Source organism: Engystomops pustulosus, chromosome 4, assembly GCF_040894005.1.
Source record: "Engystomops pustulosus chromosome 4, aEngPut4.maternal, whole genome shotgun sequence".
Lineage (NCBI taxonomy): Eukaryota > Metazoa > Chordata > Amphibia > Anura > Leptodactylidae > Engystomops > Engystomops pustulosus.
In genome coordinates, this window is record NC_092414.1 from 215,280,426 (window position 1) to 215,301,939 (window position 21,514).

Genomic DNA, 21,514 nt, shown 5'->3' on the forward strand with positions numbered 1-21,514 from the left:
TTTAAGAGGATTTTCTTGCACATTTCTGTTTAAATTTGAGTCCAGATCATCCAGGACCCAACGTTGACCATGAGACTTTCCATCCTGCTCTTCTGTTGCCTCCATGGTAAGACAATCAGGGACCTTCTCATTTTATATGTCTGAGGAACCTCAAGGAGAACATCTGCCCCATGTTATCTCCATCACAGTATAATTTATCTCCCCCGATGACTACATTTGCTCATGTAAGTCCGGTGCTGGAGCTACCGATGACCTTCTACCCTTCGCTCTTTGATGGTCATGTCCAGATTCATGTGTCAGGAGATAAGACACTTTCCCCTATATGATAACAACCAGTAGCCTTCTATAACTTTATAAATGATTAGCGTCCTTAACCTTCTCATGACTGAGCTGTACTTTATATATGTTGTTGAATAGGATTAACTTTTGTGTTTCTCCATCAAGTGTGGAGGCTTGTTATGTGCAGAACAGGTTGCAGTTCTCGGCACCTTTTTAGCTGTTTTTTTTTTTTTTACTTTTATTAACTACTTTCAAGTTTTTACTCTTTATACATTTAAACCTATAACTGTTTACCAAGTGACATAAAATAAACGATAAATGTATTTGTTGGGTTTAGACAATGACAAAAGACAATGACAACATTTGTATTTTTTTTTTATCTCTTCAACTTAAAAAAACCCTTTCCTTTACGAAAATGTTGTTCCATGTTTTCTTCCCCATAAAACCATAACTTTTTAATTTGAAATATAACCTTTCATTTTTTCCTATTGGTGTCATTTTGAGATCCATGACTTTTTGATTGTTCTTTATACATTTTTTCCAGTTTGAGTGGAACAAAAATTTGTCAAGGTTTTTTGGTGTTTTTTTTCACTGTGCAGAATTATAACTTGGGTGATTATGGAGGCAGCAATCACAAACATGTGCTGGGGGGTTTTTTCATAGTTTTTTATTTACAAAACTCATGGAGGGAAAAAATATGTTTTCAAAATTTTATTTTTACAAAAAATTTTAATATTTATTTTTTATTGCCAATAAGAAAATATGACCTTTATTATTAATACACTTGAAGTCCATGTAAATAATAAGTAACAGCGTATTATTCTTGAGTTTTTAGACTGTGTGCAAGACAATGAAGTAATTGAGGATTTGTAGTGAAACTTCATTCTTCCACGTTAGGATTTTATAGGTGGTCTACTTGGAGACTGCATTAAAGGAGTTTGTCCATGAAAGAAAGTCATCATATTTCAATCTCCTTATGATGTTTACACAATAAAGATAATTTTTAACCCATTACTTTACAAGTAAGATGCTGTGAGATACTGTGTGCTGACAATGTGCTTAGATTACCAGGGTACAGATTTATCTACACTTTCATTTACCTTCTGAACATTGTACTAGTATCTGACACAGAAAGAGAGATGACACAGATCAGAGATGATGAGTTCCAGGAGATGCATATTACACACAATGGGGCTAATTTACTAAGGGTCCGAATTGCCCACTTTGGGCGGGTTTCCCGACGATTTCGGATTTGCACCGAATTGCCTCGGGATTTTAGCACACGCGATCGGATTGTAGCGCATCCGCCTCGGCATGCACGTGAAAAGAAATCAGGGGGCACGGCTGTCGGACATTTAACGCGGAATTTAAAAAACGAATTGTGTCACAAGATCAAGGACTTACATGCACCAGGAAGAAGCAAGTGAACTCCGGTGGACCTCGGCGCAGCAGCGACACTTGCTGGATATTGGGCGCATGACCTTAGTGAATCCCTGCAGAACTCGATGCAGCGTCGGACAATGTGCCGTGGGATTTCGACTGGACCGGGTAAGTAAATGAGCCCCAATGACATAGTCAGCTCTGCTACATCTCTGCTCTATCACACTATCAGATCCCTGGATAAAGAACTTATCTGCCTGTAGCTTGTAGCTCTCCTCTCACTGCTGCTGATGTTTACCAGCAGTAAGTCAGTGTCTGTGTATCAGTGTGAGCTCCTCCTGGAATGCAGGGGGGAGGGACTAGAGGAGTGGTGGTGAACCTATGGCACGGGTGCCAGAGGTGGCACTCAGAGCCATTTCTGTGGGCACTCAGGTTGTCACCCCAGGACAAAGTTCACCAGAATGGAACAAATCCACCAAATCTTCCTGAATATCCAGGCAACTTAAGTGATGCTGCTCTCAGAGCTATTTTAAAGCGACACTTCATTGGCTGTTTGGAACTGCGGGAAAAGTGAGGTGTGGACAGGGAGATCCTACTGCTGGACCTTCAATTCTTCCTCTACAGAGAGACCCTGGAGAGAAGCTCCAATGAGAGTCTGAATTTGCCCTCCTTTCAACTGTATTGGTGGCCTCATAGGCCGATATGATTGAAAGATGTGGAAGAACAGATAGCAATAAGTTACTGCTTAAAATGCCATGTTGGCACTTCACAGTAAATAAGTGGATTTTGGTTGTAGCTTGGGCACTCGGTCTCTTAAGGGTTCGCTATCACTGGACTAGAGGCAGAGAAGAGAGGACAGAGAGGAGCTCAGCTCAGAAGTGTCAGGCAAGAAAGCTGCCGACCTTAAAGGACACCTGTCATCAGGTCTCTGTCACTAGTCCTGTCACCTCTACCTGTTGGAGCAGCTCACAAGGATCCCATCCCAGCCTTTATCTAGTTATTTCATACATTATTCATTGTAAAATCATCTATTTTTTATCATGTAAATGAGGCTGGTCACATGGTCAGAGGCAGTGATGTCACCCCTGTTCCCCCTCCACTCTCCTCCCCCTGCTCATGTCTGTGTGTAATGTATAGTAAAGCATTGCTAGTGTGTGTGCTGCATCTGCTGACATGCTGCATCCTCCTAATATACAGGTGAGAGACACAGACAGCAGCTACACATGAATCTGACATGTTCTGCTGTAACATGGCTGCCTGGAGCTGTTGTATATCTCCTATACACACACACAGGCTGCAGGGGGCGTGGCCACCAGCACCAGGAAGCACATCATTATACAGCCTCACACCATTATACAGGCTGTCAGTCATGCACTGGGGGTGTGGCTGTGCCTCCCACTCATGAATAGAGTGGACAGCTTGAATATGCTAATGACTCATTGGACATTTCACAGGTCATTTGCATACAGCTTTAGGACCTCATTGCTTAGGTTTACAGGCATGTAGAGGGACAATAAAGGGATAGAGGCAATGCTCTCTAATGGCAGTTTATGAAAATATATTTAGTTTAGGGGGGTTATTTGGCATGACGGGTTCTCTTTAAAGGCAGAAGATAGAGGGTCAGGAACCAGGGTCAACTGAAATTGTGTACAGCAGGACTGATAGAGACAGGTTGGAATTATATCTGGGAAATGCTGTATTTTTGTTAATAAAATTGAATTAGAGAATGTGTTATTTTGTTATCCTGAGTACATATAAGAAACTTGTCTTTGTGGGAAAACCCTTTTAAGGTTCAATCACAGAGGAGTCTTTGACCTGGCCTATTATGACCCTAGGACTTTCTAAAAATTCCCCGCTGACCTGGCTTATACATGGTACTGGGTTAGTTGGGAATTCAATATTGTCATTCTTTTGAAAAACACTGTAGAAAACTATTTCAATGAGCTGGAGGCCGTCCCTGGGCTATGGGACCCAAGCGCCTCTTGGCTCCACCGCTTGCAAATACATGCCGTCCCTTACCAGTGCTACCCACCTATGTATACTGTATATAACACCTATGTATACTGTATATAACACCTATGTATACTGTATATAATATCTCTGTATACTGTATATAGCCATTTCTGTATACTGTATATAGCATCTCTGTATACTGTATATACCCATCGCTGTATAATGTATATAATATCTCTGTATACTGTATATAGCATCTCTGTATACTGTAAATAATATCTCTGTATACTGTATATAGCCATCTCTGTATACTGTATATAGCCATTTCTGTATACTGTATATAGCCATCTCTGTATACTGTATATAATATCTCTGTATACTGTATATAGCATCTCTGTATACTGTATATAGCCATTTCTGTATACTGTATATAGCCATCTCTGTATACTGTATATAATATCTCTGTATACTGTATATAGCATCTCTGTATACTGTATATAGACCAGTGATGGGCAACCTTTTGAGCTAGGTGTGTCAAAATTCGCCAAATAAACGAGCATAACTCGGGTGCTGTGTCACCTTTAGGAAAAACCTAATTTTGTAATAACATGTCCAGCAGCGGCCTCCCCTTATTAATAACATGTCCAGCAGCGGCCTCCCCTTATTAATAACATGTCCAGCAGCGCCCTCCCTTTACTACTAAAATACCCCTAGCGGCCTCCCTTTACTACTAAAATACCCCTAGCGCCCTCCCTTTATTACTAAAATACCCCTAGCGGCCTCCCTTTACTACTAAAATACCCCTAGCGGCCTCCCTTTACTACTAAAATACCCCTAGCGGCCTCCCTTTACTACTAAAATACCCCTAGCGGCCTCCCTTTACTATTAAAATACCCCTAGCGGCCTCCCTTTACTACTAAAATACCCCTAGCACCCTCCCTTTACTACTAAAATACCCCTAGCGGCCTCCCTTTACTATTAAAATACCCCTAGCGGCCTCCCTTTACTACTAAAATACCCCTAGCGGCCTCCCTTTACTACTAAATTACCCCTAGCACCCTCCCTTTACTACTAAAATACCCCTAGCACCCTCCCTTTACTACTAAATTACCCCTAGCACCCTCCCTTTACTACTAAATTATCCCTAGCACCCTCCCTTTACTACTTAATTACCCCTAGCACCCTCCCTTTACTACTAAATTATCCCTAGCACCCTCCCTTTACTACTTAATTACCCCTAGCACCCTCCCTTTACTACTAAAATACCCCTAGCGCCCTCCCTTTACTACTAAAATACCCCTAGCGGCCTCCCTTTACTACTAAATTACCCCTAGCACCCTCCCTTTACTACTAAAATACCCCTAGCACCCTCCCTTTACTACTAAATTACCCCTAGCACCCTCCCTTTACTACTAAATTATCCCTAGCACCCTCCCTTTACTACTTAATTACCCCTAGCACCCTCCCTTTACTACTAAATTATCCCTAGCACCCTCCCTTTACTACTTAATTACCCCTAGCACCCTCCCTTTACTACTAAAATACCCCTAGCGCCCTCCCTTTAAATATAATATAATAATAGACTTACATACTTACCCAGTGATGTCTTCTTCCCTGTAGCTTTACTGCAGGCGGCTCGGCTCCTCCAGGTTGCACCGCGCGCCTCGGGTCACGTGACGAGCAGCGTGCATTGCAGCCTGGAGGAGCCGGAGGAGTTGCAGAAGGTGGGCGGACCAACGCGGCGCCGGACAGGTAAGCAGGGGGCAGAAACACAGGGACGGGGGCGGGACATTACCACAGGGGCAGCACATTACACAGGGACATTAACACAGGGGGAGCACATTGCACAGGGACAGAAACACAAGGACGGGGGCGGCGGGACATTAACATAGGGGTAGCACATTACACAGGGAGGGGGGGACAGCGGGCGCTGGGCGGCCGCTTGTCAGCAAAAATGACTACGCGTGTCAGTGCTGACACGCGTGTCATAGGTTCGCCATCACTGATATAGACATATCTGTGTACTGTATGTAACATCTCTGTATACTGTATATACCCATCTCTGTATACTGTATATAATATCTCTTTATACTGTATATAGCATCTCTGTATACTGTATATAATATCTCTGTATACTGTATATAATATCTCTTTATACTGTATATAGCATCTCTGTATACTGTATATACCCATCTCTGTATACTGTATATAATATCTCTTTATACTGTATATAGCATCTCTGTATACTGTATATAATATCTCTGTATACTGTATATAGAATCTCTGTATACTGTATATAGCATCTCTGTATACTGTATATAGACATATCTGTGTACTGTATGTAACATCTCTGTATACTGTATATACCCATCTATGTATACTGTATATAGAATCTCTGTATACTGTATATACCCATCTATGTATACTGTATATAGAATCTCTGTATAGTGTATATAGCCATCTCTGTGTGCTGTATATAACTTCTCTGTATAACGTACATAACACCCTATACAGCAGAGGCACCGTGTACAGCTGATATCCGAGGACTGATACAGATGACATTTCCTATAGACAGGTCCTCAATGTCAAATTTTCCACAAAAAATATTTGTAGTTGATTTCAATGTATTTGATGTTAAAATTGATGATTTTCTTGCAGTTTCCCTTCCTCTCCCATTGACCTGTGTGATTTATTCCAGGGATCTGCTGGACAGAAGACAAATATTGTTCTTACCAACCAAAAACCCTCCGAGTGACGGAAGGAGAATCGGTCACCATCCCGTGTACATTTACATATCCCGAGTATCTGAGAGAGAGGATTATAGTCTCCTGGGGAGAAGCGGATGGAATAAACTGTAATAGCATCAAGAGATTCATCACAGATTATTCCGGGAATATTGTAGATGATGAGTATAAAGACCGGATCTCTGTAATGACTAATCCTGAGAACCGGACGGAATCTATCACAATCCAAGGACTGAAAGCTACAGATGGAATCACCTTCTGCTGTAGAGTCAGTCTATATCCCTCGGGATCTACATCATTTTACTGGAATGACGCACGCGGGACCTCCCTCATCTTTACAGGTACAAGTACACTCACTGGCCACTTTATTAGGTACACCTGTCCAACTGCTCGTTAACACTTAATTTCTAATCAGCCAATCACATGGCGGCAACTCAGTGCATTTAGGCATGTAGACATGGTCAAGACAATCTCCTGCAGTTCAAACCGAGCATCAGTATGGGGAAGAAAGGTGATTTGAGGCCTTTGAACGTGGTATGGTTGTTGGTGCCAGAAGGGCTGGTCTGAGTATTTCAGAAACTGCTGATCTACTGGGATTTTCACGCACAACCATCTCTAGGGTTTACAGAGAATGGTCCGAAAAAGAAAAAACATCCAGTGAGCGGCAGTTCTGTGGGCGGAAATGCCTATTTGATGCCAGAGGTCAGAGGAGAATGGGCAGACTGGTTCGAGCTGATAGAAAGGCAACAGTGACTCAAATCGCCACCCGTTACAACCAAGGTAGGCAGAAGAGCATCTCTGAACGCACAGTACGTTGAACTTTGAGGCAGATGGGCTACAGCAGCAGAAGACCACACCGGGTGCCACTCCTTTCAGCTAAGAACAGGAAACTGAGTCTACAATTTGCACAAGCTCATCGAAATTGGACAGTAGAAGATTGGAAAAACGTTGCCTGGTCTGATGAATCTCGATTTCTGCTGCGACATTCGGATGGTAGGGTCAGAATTTGGCGTCAACAACATGAAAACATGGATCCATCCTGCCTTGTATCAACGGTTCAGGCTGGTGGTGGTGTCATGGTGTGGGGAATATTTTCTTGGCACTCTTTGGGCCCCTTGGTACCAATTGAGCATCGTTGTAACGCCACAGCCTACCTGAGTATTGTTGCTGACCATGTCCATCCCTTTATGAGCACAATGTACCCTGTAACATCTGATGGCCACTTTTAGCAGGATAATGCGCCATGTCATAAAGCTGGAATCATCTTTAACATGACAATGAGTTCACTGTACTCAAATGGCTTCCACAGTCACCAGATCTCAGTCCAATAGAGCAAACGGTTCACCCGAGCCACTGAATATCCAGCCCTAGCGGCCTCCCCTAGCCACAACGGCAGCACCCCCACCTTATCTTCTTCAACTTCCACCCCTCCGAAGACCTCCAACCAAGCCGCCCATTCCCCCCAAACTGCCCCGTATGATTTCCAGGTAGCCTCCGCCAATGAACCCCGTATCAGCTCACCTGCTGCACTTACACCAGCTCCCATAAGCCCTCCGGGCAGGGGATTCCCGCGTCGTCTGCCCCCGGGACCAACGCTCGGAACCGATCCCACTGAAACTGAGAAAGAGCATCGGCAATTACATTCTGCACCCTTGGGACATGCACCGCTGTCACCCATGCATTCAAACCCAGACACCTCAATACCAAGTGCCGCAATAGACAAACAACAGGCACAGACGAAGCCGATAGGCTGTTTATAGCCAACACCACACTCATGTTGTCACAGCGGAATCGCACTTTCCGATCCTGGAAGCAGTCTCCCCATATGGAGACTGCCACCACTATGGGAAACAATTCCAGTAATGTCATGTTTCTGGTGTAACCCTTTTCCACCCAGCTGTCCGGCCACTTACCTGCACTCCAGTGACCCTGGTAAAAGGCCCCAAAACCAGCTCCCCCCGCCGCATCCGTAAAAAGTTCGCAGTCAAAATTGTCGTCTACCGCACCCATTAACATAGCCCTCCCATTAAAGGTGGCCAAAAATGTCGCCCACACTTTAAGATCCTCCCTGTGCTCCCACCGCAAGCGCACAAAATGATGGGGTTCCACCACTCCAGAAGTTGCCGCCGCTAACCTCAGTGAAAAAATGCTGCCCATCGGCATTACCCGACACGCAAAATTCAGTTTTCCCAATAACGATTGTAACTCCCTCAAAACTATCTTGCGCAAACGAACCACCCTCCCTACCAATGCTCTCAGATCCGCTACTTTGTCATCAGGCAGCCTGAACTCCATGAGTTCCGAATCAATGGTGATCCCCCAGAAGCTCAAACTTGTTGCGGGTCCTACAGTTTTCTCAGGGGCAAGCGGAACCCCGAATTTGTCCGCCACCCACTTAACCGTACTTAACAATATCTCGCAGTCCCTGGACCCCGCCGCACCTACGCCCAAAAAATCATCCAGGTAACGCACAATTGACTGTAGACCTTCCACATCTTTAACTACCCATTCTAAAAAAGAACTGAAAGCCTCAAAATATGAGCAGGATATAGAACATCCCATTGGCAAACAACAATCAACAAAGAACGCTCCCTCCCAATAGCAGCCCAGCAATTTTACACTATCCTTGTGGACTGGTAACAGCCGAAAAGCGGACTTTTGCCATGTAAGCCCCCCTACCCGACCTCCTTACCCACTCCAATGCAGTATCAAATGATGTGTATTGCACCGAACAGAGGCTGTCCTCAATGCCATCATTAACTGCCTGACCTTTAGGATGGGACAAATTATGTATGAGCCGAAACTTATTCGGCTCCCTTTTTGGCACCACCCCTAACGGTGACACCACTAAATATGAAAAGGGGAGCACCGAAAATGGGCCCGCCATCCGTCCCAACTGGACCTCTTTTGCCAACTTTTCCCTCACCACCCCGGGGTGTTCCAGCGCTGACTTAAGGTTCTAAAAGCTAAAGGGAACCTGGTACGGAAGAGCTGGGATAACAAAACCTTCAGAAAAACCCTCTAACAGTAACTTGGCATGTTCCCTATGGGGGTACCTACTTAGATACGGCACCATCTCGCTGACCCTCACCGATGTCGCTCCCCTGGCCGGCCGCTGTTCCGGACTTACCCTTCCCTTTTTTCCAACACTTCGCCAATCTGCGGGAAGTCCCGTTGCATGAGGAACACACGTGCTTGAATTTACAGTTGTTCCCAAACTTACACTGGCCCTCATTAAATTGCCAGCAGAGACCCGGCTTTCCTCCACTCTGGTGACAACCCGAAGCCCCGGACCCCTGTGAGCCATGACCCCCTCCTTCACGAAAGGAATGGCCAAACTTAGTTGGCCCAATAACCTTCAACCAAAGGCCTATATCCTTCTGGTCCCCCCTAATGCTCAGTCTAACTGACTTGCGCTGCCTAAACTCCTCATCGTAGCGTAGCCACGCCTGCCCCCCATAGGCCCGGTGAGCTTCCGCAATGGATTCCTGATATACAAAAAGCGCAGAGTAGTGCTTAGGCGTTTTCTACCCGATTACGCATGCCAAAATCGAGAACGCCTGTGACCAGTTCGAATATGTCTGTGGAATAAGCCTCCACCGCCGCTTTTCTTCCTCTTCTTTCTTACTCTCTTACATCTCTTTTCCCTTTTTCCAAATTAAATTTCGATAGAGGCAAAAGAGAAAATATTTCGACGTATTCGTCTTTCCATAACTCCTCCTTTACCTCTTTTTTTAAATGAGCTCCCAGCTGACCCTGAAAACATACGTACACCTCCCCTTTTGCCCTATCATCAATCCTCACACTATCCCCCTGCTCTTGCTCCGTCTGTACGGACCCCGTAACCTCCGCCCCCCATCCTGCCGGGACCACGGTCCCTGTACTCACACCTTCCCCTCCAGGGGGCACCCACGCCGTGACCGGCGAAGGTGTCAGACCCCGTTCACATATGACTAGCAGTTCCTTGACCGTACCCAGCAGCTCCCTAACACCGTCACTACCTGGTGTGCCACTTACCATGCTGCCCCCCCCCCCGGCGCACCCATTATCTGCTGGGGGCTGAAACATTAGAATAGGCGGAAAAGGACATGACATGGTATATAACTCACCTAGCTCCACAGGGGCTGTGACCCCACCAGCCGCTTGTCCCGGGTCACTGCGAATCGGAGTCCCGCTGATCATCAGAGCACTGTGTCCTGACGGGCTGCCGACTCCTCTCGATTCCACATGCAGCGGCGACTGGACTGTAGGATGTCCGTGCTGCAGGGGGGTTCCCCTGATTCCCACCACTGGAGTGCCGGGACGACTAGGCCCTTGTAACGAAGGCTGGAGGACCGGAGGCTGCAACATCACCGGGGGCTGACTAGGCATACCCTGAAACCCCTGGGGCTGAAACATATAGTGATGCATGCAGGCCGGACTCCCAGAGGTCCCGCCAAAGGATACCCCCCCCCCCATACTGCCGGGCGCCCCCACGGAATGGGCAGGTATCACTATAGAAGAAACAGGGCCAGCCCACTGCTGCCCGGACCAGCCGCCGTAGTCCTTGTCCTGGTAAGCCCCACGACCGGAGCATCGCCGTGAGGGCCCATCGCCACCCATCTCTGGATCCTGTAGTCAGACAGGAGACGGCTGCGACCGGAAGTGAAGGCCGTGACCTAGTCCCCACCGCCAGATTCCTCCCAGATCGCGTCCGCCCCCGGGAGCTGGAAGAAGCAAGGCCGCGAGCTGGAGGGCCCCCGGAGGGACTCTTTTGGCACCGCCGGGTCCGCGGCCGCGCCTGTCCTGTACCTCCCGTCGGCACCGCTAGCAGGGAGGAAATGGTCTGTTGCAGCCAGGCTTCACCCCTGTCCCCGGCTGCTCATGAGAGCTGATCTCGTAGGCCCTGGACGTTGGACATCTCTGCGTTCAGCTTTGTGTCTCACTGGACTGCCTCGTTTCCCGCTCTCTGCCCCTTATAACTCCCCCCTCCTCCCCCCAAACTGACTTATTCCTTCCCAAAATTCAAACGGGGCCAATCCCCTTGCTCTGCCCCCCGTCATGTTGGCCTCCACCCCACCCACTGCATTATGGGGGTTTCAGCCCTTTCTTGTAATATACATCTCCCCTAAGTCAGTAATCCATGTAATATACATCCCCCTCAGTCAGTAATCCATGTAATAAAAAACTATTGTCACCTGAATAGGCTGAAACCTAAACATTTATTTTGCAGAAAAGGTTTTATATTCTATTTTTTTGTATTAAAACTTGATAAAACTTATATAAATGTGATATCTCCAAATACCATCCCGGACAAAAGAAAAAAGGGGAGTGGTCATAGTAAAAGCTGTAAAAACTGAGCCCACAAGATAAAAGCACAATTAGGTTTTTTTTTTTATCAATTTCACTGCATTTGGAATTTTTTTTCCAGAATTTGTGAAGGTGGGGAGTAAAAAATGGAAGCACAAAAATAAATTAGGGCTGTAATGTTAAAATCTGAACATCTGCTAAGTGTCATCTTAAAGGGGACCTGTCATGAGGATTTAGGCTACCAACGTGTTATCCAAGACCTGTAAAAGACCTGTAAGGAGTCATAAGGACGGAGTAGAGTCCCTCCCTGTGTACATACTCCTAAACTCCCTTCACTGGCCACCACCCTGACTTGCATAACAGGTTGGCGGCAATTTGTGATGGCGAACCTTTTAGCGACCGAGTGCCCAAACTGCAACCCAAACCCCCCTTATTTATCGCGAGGTGCCAACTAAAAATGAAAGCAGTAACTTATTGCTCCCTGTTCTTCAACTTTCAATCAGATTGGCCTCCTGAGGACACCAACAGTAGAAAGATGGAAAATTTGCATCATTTTAGCTTCTTTCCAGTGTCCCTCTGTACACTTATTATGAGTGTACAGAGGGACAATGGGGCCAACAGGAGGTCCTCCAAAGATAATTTGGCCCTGTCTACTCATTCTCCCTCTTCCTACAGTAGAGAAGAAAGTTTCAAAATATGACTGGAAGCAGTATCTTTTAAGTGGCTTGCAACTGCAATAATATTCTTTGAGTCCTGTCTGGTGTGCTGGGGCGATGGCCCAAGTGCCCACAGAAAGGGCTCTGAGTGCTACCTCTGGCACCCGTGCCATAGGTTCGCCACCACTGCCCTAAATGAACGATACTCCTATGTGTCACCTTCAAATAACATTGCCCCCGAGCCCCAGAAATAAAATGTTACATTCGGATGCCAATCCCCCAGTGAACACAGTCTCCTCGAATCTGCAGTTACCACCCAGTGCGGTGGCATGATGCAGTGACTTCATCTCACCACTAGAGACGCTGTCATTTTGTCAATGGTTCTACCATCCTTAAAGGGAACCTGTCACCAGATTTTCCCTTATTATACTAGCAGCCTCCTCAGGTAGGGAATGAAATGTTCTTTCTGGAATTCTCTTTTTTATGTGAAATCTGAACCGTATACCTATAAAAATCTACCCTCCTTCACAGTCTCAATAACAACATCATAAAACATGGCCAGAGCCCCAGAACATGGATCAGACATTCAGCACATCCACACGGGCACAGGAGAGGTTGGGTGAGGGTCATCACATCTGAATAGGACGTTTCTGGCCGTTTTAACTTTGAATAATTTTGAATTGTAAAATGCTGAATTAGTCGCCCAGTACATATTATTACATCTGTAGGGAGAAGCCCTACAGCGACAGCTCTTTATAATGTTGTTGCATCTCTTGGCAGTCCACTCTATAACAGTGAATGTACACCGGGTGGTAAGTCCAATGGTAATACATGTACATCTCATGGCTTCTGCTTCTAGATGGGAAATCGTTATCTCAGGTGGAGGAGCTGATCGCTGTCCCAGGAGAAGAGATGGTCGTCCCCTGTCACCACCCACTGAAGACCCCGGAGAAGGTTATAGAGGTGTCCTGGTATAGTGCATATGATGTGTGTAGGTATACTGAGGACTACAAGATTTACACCTGGCCCCAAACATTCCCAGAGGATGGATCCCTTTATTCACTGGTGAACTTCCCTGAGGACTTCTCTCTGCGTATACACGGTGTGCGGAGAAATGAGCGCAGACGCTTTTGTTGCCGCGTGACCTACAGCAATGGACAATCTACAGAAAGCAGATTTGGCACAGAACTGACCATCGCAGGTAAAGGAATGTGTAGCACACAAATAACAATAAGGCTACATTCACATGGACCTATGCTCTATCTTTTTTTTTGCGGTCAAGGCTCAGAACGGTGAGCACTCGTTTTGGGTACGGAGCCCGGGTCCTATAGCTATATATGTTGCCCTGATGGTCATGTGAATGCACCTTAAGACAGATGTGCTTGTTCTGTCTGAAGTTAGATTCCTGTAGAAGAACTCTGCAGGTTTATTATTGCATCAGGGTCCACATTAGTAACTACAGCCTAATCTGGTGTATTTGTATTTAACAGGTTCCCCATCCTCCGCACCATTCAATGTCACACAGACATACAACATCACAGGACACAGAGGAGAGTCAGTGACACTAAGCTGCTCCTACAGACCGTACATGGAGAACGATGTCCTGGGGGTAGATATTTACTGGAGAGCGGGTGACATAAGTGGTCCATATGTCTACCACCCCTACAAAGAAATGGTCCATCCCAATTATAGAGGAAGAACGGGAATAATACGAGCAGTGGAGCTCCACATGCAAGGACTGAAGATGTCCGACGCCTCCATGTATTACTGCTTTGTGATGATCCGATGGTGCAGAGAAACTGTAGATCATCAGAAAATAATTCAGTATGGAGGAGGGACCAGACTAACGGTGACAGGTAATGTAACAACAGCCCAAAGGAGGGAAGTTATCATTGTAATTTGCTGTACAAATATTGGGGATCATTTACTAAGGGACCGATTCACGTTTTCCTGACGTGTTATCCGAATATTTCCGCCGATTTTCCCTGTATTGCCCTGGGTTTTTGTCGCACGCAATCGGATTGTGGTGCATCGGCACCGGCATGCATGCGACGGAAATCGGAGGGCGTGGCACCCCTTAAAAAAAAATAAGGGGTGCTGGACACACGCTTACCTTCACCAAGAATAGGATCGTGAACTCTGGCGGGCCTCGGTGGACTTCAGCTCTGCAGCAACACCTGGTGGACGTCGGAGGAACTGCCTTAGTGAATCGCCGGAAGACCCGAATCCACCCCAGAGAACGAGCCGCTGGATCGCGAATGGCCGGGTAAGTAAATCTGCCCCAGTATGTTGAATTAGATTTTTATCTACAATCCTAACACTACTTAAACTAGAAGGTGAAGACATGGTGAGGTGGGGCCACCGGCTTTTGCCCCATTCTCATCATCTGTAATATGTTCTGACAAACTTGATGATTATAATCTACACCAACAATGAATTTAGGGTGACTTTCAAAATTGTAAAAAAAAAATATTTTTTATATCACAGCACTACCCCGACATCAACATTGATACAAAACAAACAGTGGGTGTGCTAATGGCGACATACAGGTGCTTGACTGTATAAACAAAATAAAACAAGATAAAAGAGGTAGCACCAAGCACCAATGCACACTGTAACTATAAGATATGTTAATAAAAGAATTTTTATTATTGTTTTTTTACTTGTCACAAATATAACCGGAATATTCATCCAATATTAGATGGTATATCTTAGTGCAAACAATTGAAATAATTACAATTAAAAGTGATAGACATAACAATAAACAACTTCTTTTTAGATCTTAGGCTGGGCTAAAAAAAGAGGCAAAAAATGGCACTAATAGGGCCCAAGTGCACATTTATGCCTAACAAAAAGCAAGATATCGACTACAAAAATACAAAAGCATGAACCGTGGGTACTATGATGTTGTTTTGAAGTTTGAAGTCCTTGTAATGTTTTATTATTGTTTTGTTAATGATTTCCGGAGAAGTTTGATACTTTGTATCTTTAGACTGCTCGTTTCTCCTTCTGTCTGACTAGATGTTAATGGGGCAGATTTACTTACCTGGCCCATTCGCGATCCAGCGGCGCGTTCTCTGCACAGGATTCGGGTCCGGCCGGGATTTATGAAGGTAGTTCCTCCGCCGTCCACCAGGTGGCGCTGCTGCGCTGAAAATCATCTCAACGCGCCGGAATGCACCACCTCGGACCAGGTGAAGGTAAGCGCTTCGCAAGCGACACTTTTTCGGTTTTTAAATGCGGCGGTTTTTCCGAATCCGTCGGCTTTTCGTTCGGCCACGCCCCCCCATTTCCGTCGCGCGCATGCCAGCGCCGATGCGCACCACAATCCGATCGCGTGCGCCAAAATCCCGGGGCAATTCAGGTACAATCGGCGCAAATCGGAAATATTCGGGTAACACGTCGGGAAAACGTGAATCGGGCCCTTAGTAAATGACCCCCAATGTCTCTGCGATGTATTACGAGAGGGAGTAAGTGATAGAGGTCCTCTATAGATTTAGGACACAAGTCCGACAATATGGGGCAGATTTACTTACCCGGTCCATTTGCGATCCAGCGGTGCGTTCTCTGCGCTGGATTCGGGTCCGGCCGGGATTTATTAAGGCAGTTCCTCCGATGTCCACCAGGTGGCGCTGTTGCGCTGAAGTTCCCTGGAACGCACTGGAGTTCACCGAGCCGGGCTGAGTGAAGGTAAGTGCAAGCTCCGCAACACATTTTTTTTTTTAATGCGGTGGTTTTTTTTCCGAATCCGTCGGGTTTTCGTTTGGCCACGCCCCCGATTTCCGTCGCGTGCATGCCAGCGCCGATGCGCGAGAATCCGATCGCGTGCGCCAAAATCCCGGGGCAATGCAGGAAATATTTGGGTAACACGTCGGGAAAACGCGAATCGGGCCCTTAGTAAATGACCCCCTATGTCTTCATATGTCACATATGTTAAATCGGCAAGATCTCTTAGTTATTTTTGTATAAAGTCACACTCACGGTTTGGTCATATGAAGATGTTTCCTCCCTGTGATCCGATGCCTCGTTGTACAGGCCTTACAATGGTGGAGATTGTCTCGGCATCCTCCGAGTGAGTGTGCACATGCGCAGGTACACTGCACCCTATCAGGTTGTCTGAGCTGCCGATCTCCAACTCCAGGATGGACAAGAAATGAGAGGAGGATCGGGGAGGCATATGGCAAATCTCCCTGGCTGATGGTGATGCTTATATACCTTGTTAATAGTTGAAACAAGGGTTTGAAGAATAGATAGCGAATCCTCCAGGCTGATAATAGTGCCTGTCTGCACTGTCAGTGGTCAGGAAACTTCTCCACGCTGTGAATTGTAGTCCAATGTCGCTAGACGCGTTTCAAAGCCTTCCTCGGCTCTTTCCTCAGTAGCTTAATTAATTCAAACCCTTGTTTCAACTATTGTGTCACGGATTATCAGAGCCAGGGGTCGTTTTATAGAACCTGCACTTAGATTTCAGATGATTGAGCTCCCCAAACCCCTATAAGATCAAGATCAGCAGGAGTGGTCAGGTTTTACAGGTCAGGTCTTACAAATATAGTTGAGCTTTCGGAGTGTCGCTGCTTCTGTGTATCTTAAGGAAATTAACAACAGTTCCAGAAACAACAAGTTAAAATACATAACTCTGACGAGATGGGTATAATTCACTATTCTACGCTGTTTCCGTGATTTCCAGTGACTTTTCTGAGGACAATCAGTGAGATGAGATAGGAGCCACATCATGAGGTCTTAAGAAGTTTATGGTAAAGATAAATATGCCATGAATATCTTTTGTGGGACATCAGGTTACAAAAATCAGCTTTCTGCGGAATGGAAAAGTGTCCGTCCATCTTGCTGTCCACTTCAATCAGTGACTGATTTTAGGAAATACACAGGTGTTAGATATAACGTTAGATCATGTTCATCTCTTGTTCCCATCCGGTTAGTAACTCTCATCTCCGTCTTTTACTCCTACGTGTCCTCTGGCCATAAACCTCCACCTCCAAATCGTGGCTCTACCTTCGAGATGTGTTCCTGAAACATCTATAATTACAATCACAACACAAAACACAGTGGGGCACATTTACTTACCCGGTCCAGTCGAGATCCGGCGGCGCGTTGTCCGACGAGGATTCGGGTCTGCTGGGATTCACTAAGGTCGTGTGCCCGATATCCAGCAGGTGTCGCTGCTGCGTCGAGGTCCGCCGAAGTTCACCTTCTTCTTCCCGGTGCATGTGAGTGCTTTATCTTGCGACACAAATCGCTTTTTAAATTCTGCGTTTTTTCCGAATCCGTCGGGCTGTCCGACGGCCACGCCCCCCTATTTCTGTCTCGTGAAAGCCGGCGCCGATGCGCCACAATCCGATCGCGTGCGCCAAAATCTCGGGGCAATTCGGCGCAAATCGGAAATATTTGGGAAACCCGCCGAAAGTGCGGCGTTCGGACCGTTATTAAATGAGCCCCAATATTCTTTGGGTCAACGCATACATACAATCACAGTACATACAATATCAAATTTGTGTAGGTTTTATTATATTTTAGTAGAAACCTGAAAAACATGAAAATGTTATGTCTGAAAAAAAAAAAATTTACACTTTGCCAAATTGTGATGCCAAGAACTTTTTAAAGAAAATGTAATTTTATGGAAATGTTTACACTAATGACTCATTTTATGTTTTAGCTTCTACAGATGATAAGACGGGGTCACATCTCGATCCATCAGTTGTTATTATCGCCTCTTACCTCAGTTTTAAGTTCTTCTTCCCACTTGCACTTTTTATATTGGTGAAGATCTGGTATCGAAATGTTACAGAATGATACAAATGATACAGAACCTGGAGAATAGATCCACCAGAAGACCCACATCCTGACATCTACTGTATCTCCACCACAGCAGAAGACAATGTGACGTCAGATCTTCTCTATGACTTCTCTCCATAAATGGACTTGTCTTTGTCTTTTGGTGCACATGGGAAAACGACTTACCGTCGGTACATGCAGTTTTGTCGATGGCTCCAATAAAGATGTGTAGATGCTGGTGGACTGCATTTTTTTTTGGTCCATGTGTATGATGAGAACATTGTAAAGGTCTCGGGGGCGGTGGACCTTCTATGTTACCTGACCGACAATTGAGGAATAATATAGAGGAAATAAATAGAACATGTACTCGTAGTGCAGCTTCCATATGGCATAAACCATGGGTAAAGTGCAGGATGAAGTTGTTGAAGTTCTCGCCTGATCGGGTTTCAGTTGGTGCACAATAGCTTTGACGACATATTGTTTGGTTGAGTGGAGCGGCTGCTGGATCCGTCCATTCTTTGGACTCCGTTCTCCCTCAATATTAGGACACATTGGGGGTCATTTACTAAGGGCCTGATTCGCGTTTTCCCGACGTGTTACCCGAATATTTCCGATTTGTGCAGTTTTCCCCTGAATTGCCCCGGGATTTTGGCGGACGCGATCGAATTGTGGCGCATCGGGGGGAAATCGGGGGGCGTGGCCAAACGAAAACCCGACGGATTCGGGAAAACCGCCGCATTTAAAAAAAAATCTGTCGCGGAGCTTGCACTTACCTTCACTCAGCCCGGCTCGGTGAACTCCAGTGCGTTCCGATGCTTTTCAGCGCAGCAGCGCCACCTGGTGGACGGCGGAGGAACTACCTTAATGAATCCCGTCCGGACCTGAATCCAGTGCAGAGAACGCGCCGCTGGATCGTGAATGGACCGGGTAAATAAATCTGCCCCATTAATTCTCACTTATCTGGGTTTTCTTTTACAGGTTCGCACTCCCACTTATTAGATGTTACCTGAATATTGAAAAAACAATATAGGACACAAGGAAGGGAATAGTATTTTCCTGAAATGTGTCGTTTTGAATATATGGAAGCTTCCGTACATGGAATGCTGTGTAATCAGAAAACATTGTAAAATTACCATTAACCCAAAAGTTTTGGAAGGTCCTTGACATAATAGACAGCTGTGAGAATTTGCCTCTTGATGCACAATTGGATGCAACCATAGCCCCTTAGGGCTCTCACCGGCTCTGTGAAATTTAATGGGCCAGCGTGACGGATCTTTGTGCCCTGTTGCCTGAGAGAAAATGTTATATTAAGACTATTGTGATCTATCTGTTGTGACCTCTGCTTTGTTTCTGACCTCGAATCTCTGCCGCCTGTCTTGACCTTCTGCTACGTCATGCAATCCAGTGCCGTCGGTCCTGACCTCTTGCCTCACTACGACTCTGATTCTGCCTGCCGTCTGTGTACCTCGCCTCGGCCACTATCACGAGGAAGTCATGCCTCTGGATCAACCGGGTGGTATCCCACAACAGCAAGTCCAACCAGCTTTTTGACGGGCTCTGGTGAATAACGGGTGCTGCTTAGACTTTGCTCGCAGGTGTCAGCTAACGTCATCACTTGCGGTGGTTCAGTGAGTCCACCACCTCCCATCCAGACACTGTCACTTATGTGGCTGCCCCGGCGCTTCTCTTCTTTCCCTAACTATGCACTGCTCCAGAGAACGATGCAATCACTGTTTTGTCCCTGACAGGCAGACCTGAGTGAAGTTGCCCCCCCCCCAGCTTGTTCAAATCAAACAGAATTGGTGTCAAACGTTTGTGCTATGTTTGTGTTGATTTGTGCAGCAGAAATTTTCGCTTGTGCCGCTATCATTTTTTCAGATATTAATGAAAGTTTCCAGAGGTCATTAGAGGTCAACCAGCCCCCCCCACTTTGCCCAAATCAAACAAAACTGGTGCCGAAGAATTCTGCTACATTTGTGCTGGTTTTTGCTAAAATTTTTGTTTGTGCTGCTTTTGTTTTGAATATATGAACAAAAGATTAAAGGTCAAAAGTTCAAGCAGCCCCCCCCCCCCCACATTAACAGAATCAAAAAAATGTGTGTCAAATGTTAGTGCTACGTTTTTGCTGGTTTGTGCAGCAAAAATTTTTGTTTGTGCCGCTATCATTTTTAAGGTATGTTCAGGTATTTACATAGGTATAGGTGTTTAGGATGAACTGATAAAAAACAAACCTAGTGACACTTCCCTGGTTTGATCACCAGGGGGAGCTAGCAAACACATTGGGGGTCATTTACTATGGGCCCGAATCGCTTTTTCCCGACGTGTTACCCGAATATTTCCGATTTGCGCCGATTGTACCTGAATTGCCCCGGGATTGTGGCGCACGCGATCGGATTGTGGCGCATCGGCGCCGGCATGCGCGCGACGGAAATCGGGGGGCGTGGCCGAACGAAAACCCGACGTATTCGGAAAAACCGCCGCATTTAAAAACCGAAAAAGTGTCGCTTGCGAAGCGCTTACCTTCACCTGGTCCGAGGTGGTGCATTCCGGCGCGATGAAATGAATTTCAGCGCAGCAGCGCCACCTGGTGGACGGCGGAGGAACTACCTTCTTAAATCCCGGCCGGACCCGAATCCAGAGCAGAGAACGCGCCGCTGGATCGCGAATGGGCCGGGTAAGTAAATTTGCCCCATTGTACTTTGGAAGGAATGAACTCTGATGACCTCTGAAAAAAAAGTATGAATATATTAAAAATGATAGCAGCACAAACCAGCACAAACATAGCATTAACGTATGACACCAGTTTTGTTTGATTCGTTAATGTAGGGAGGCTGGTTGAACTTTTGACCTTTATTTTTTTGTTCATATATTCAAAACAAAAGCAGCACAAACAAAAATTTGAGCAGAACAAATGTAGCAGAATTGTTCGGCACCAGTTTTGTTAGACTTGGGCAATGTTGACCACTGATGACCTCTGGAAACTTTCATTAATATCTTAAAAACGATAGCGGCAGAAACGGAAATTTCTGGTGCACAAACCAGCACAAACGTAGCACAAACGTTTGACACTAATTTTGTTTGATTTGAACAAGGTGGGGGGGCCAACTTCACTCGGGTGACAGGTATAAGTAATCAATCGCTGCACTATCCCCCAGTGGTTGTGTATAAGTCATCCAGCTCAGGTGGATTAGTCCTGTCTGGAAAGATCAGCTTACTGTGATGCAACAGCCGGACTTGTGCAATGTTGGAAGATTTTCTGTGAAACTTCTCTACTTGTTCCTAGACCAGGCCAGGATGCTTGGGTCATAAAATAGTCTTGGGTCATGGATAATGTGTAGCATACGGTACAATATGTGGGAAAAAATGGAAGTTAAACCTAATTCCTGGCAAGATGTCGTCATATAAAGATTTGGAGGCATAAAG

The 21,514-nt window shown here is 45.9% G+C and overlaps 1 protein-coding gene across 1 annotated transcript; it reads left to right on the top strand.

Moving 5' to 3' along the window:
- Nucleotides 1-18,248, top strand: LOC140125789 (uncharacterized). The gene is made up of 5 exons (XM_072144658.1): nucleotides 1-106; nucleotides 6,311-6,697; nucleotides 13,161-13,502; nucleotides 13,792-14,157; nucleotides 17,973-18,248. The coding sequence occupies exons 1-5, from the start codon at nucleotides 70-72 to the stop codon at nucleotides 18,107-18,109; spliced, it is 1,269 nt and encodes a 422-aa protein (XP_072000759.1). The 5' UTR covers nucleotides 1-69; the 3' UTR covers nucleotides 18,110-18,248.
- Nucleotides 18,249-21,514: the final 3,266 nt, after the last annotated feature.

What these genes read in the sequence shown, in the direction of transcription:
- LOC140125789 (XM_072144658.1), top strand. Translation starts at nt 70, where the DNA reads ATGAGACTTTCCATCCTGCTCTTCTGTTGCCTCCATG. An exon ending in GCTCTTCTGTTGCCTCCATG is followed by an intron (nt 107 to 6,310) that starts GTAAGACAATCA and finishes GATTTATTCCAG; the next exon opens with GGATCTGCTGGACAGAAGAC. An exon ending in CACAGAACTGACCATCGCAG is followed by an intron (nt 13,503 to 13,791) that starts GTAAAGGAATGT and finishes TGTATTTAACAG; the next exon opens with GTTCCCCATCCTCCGCACCA.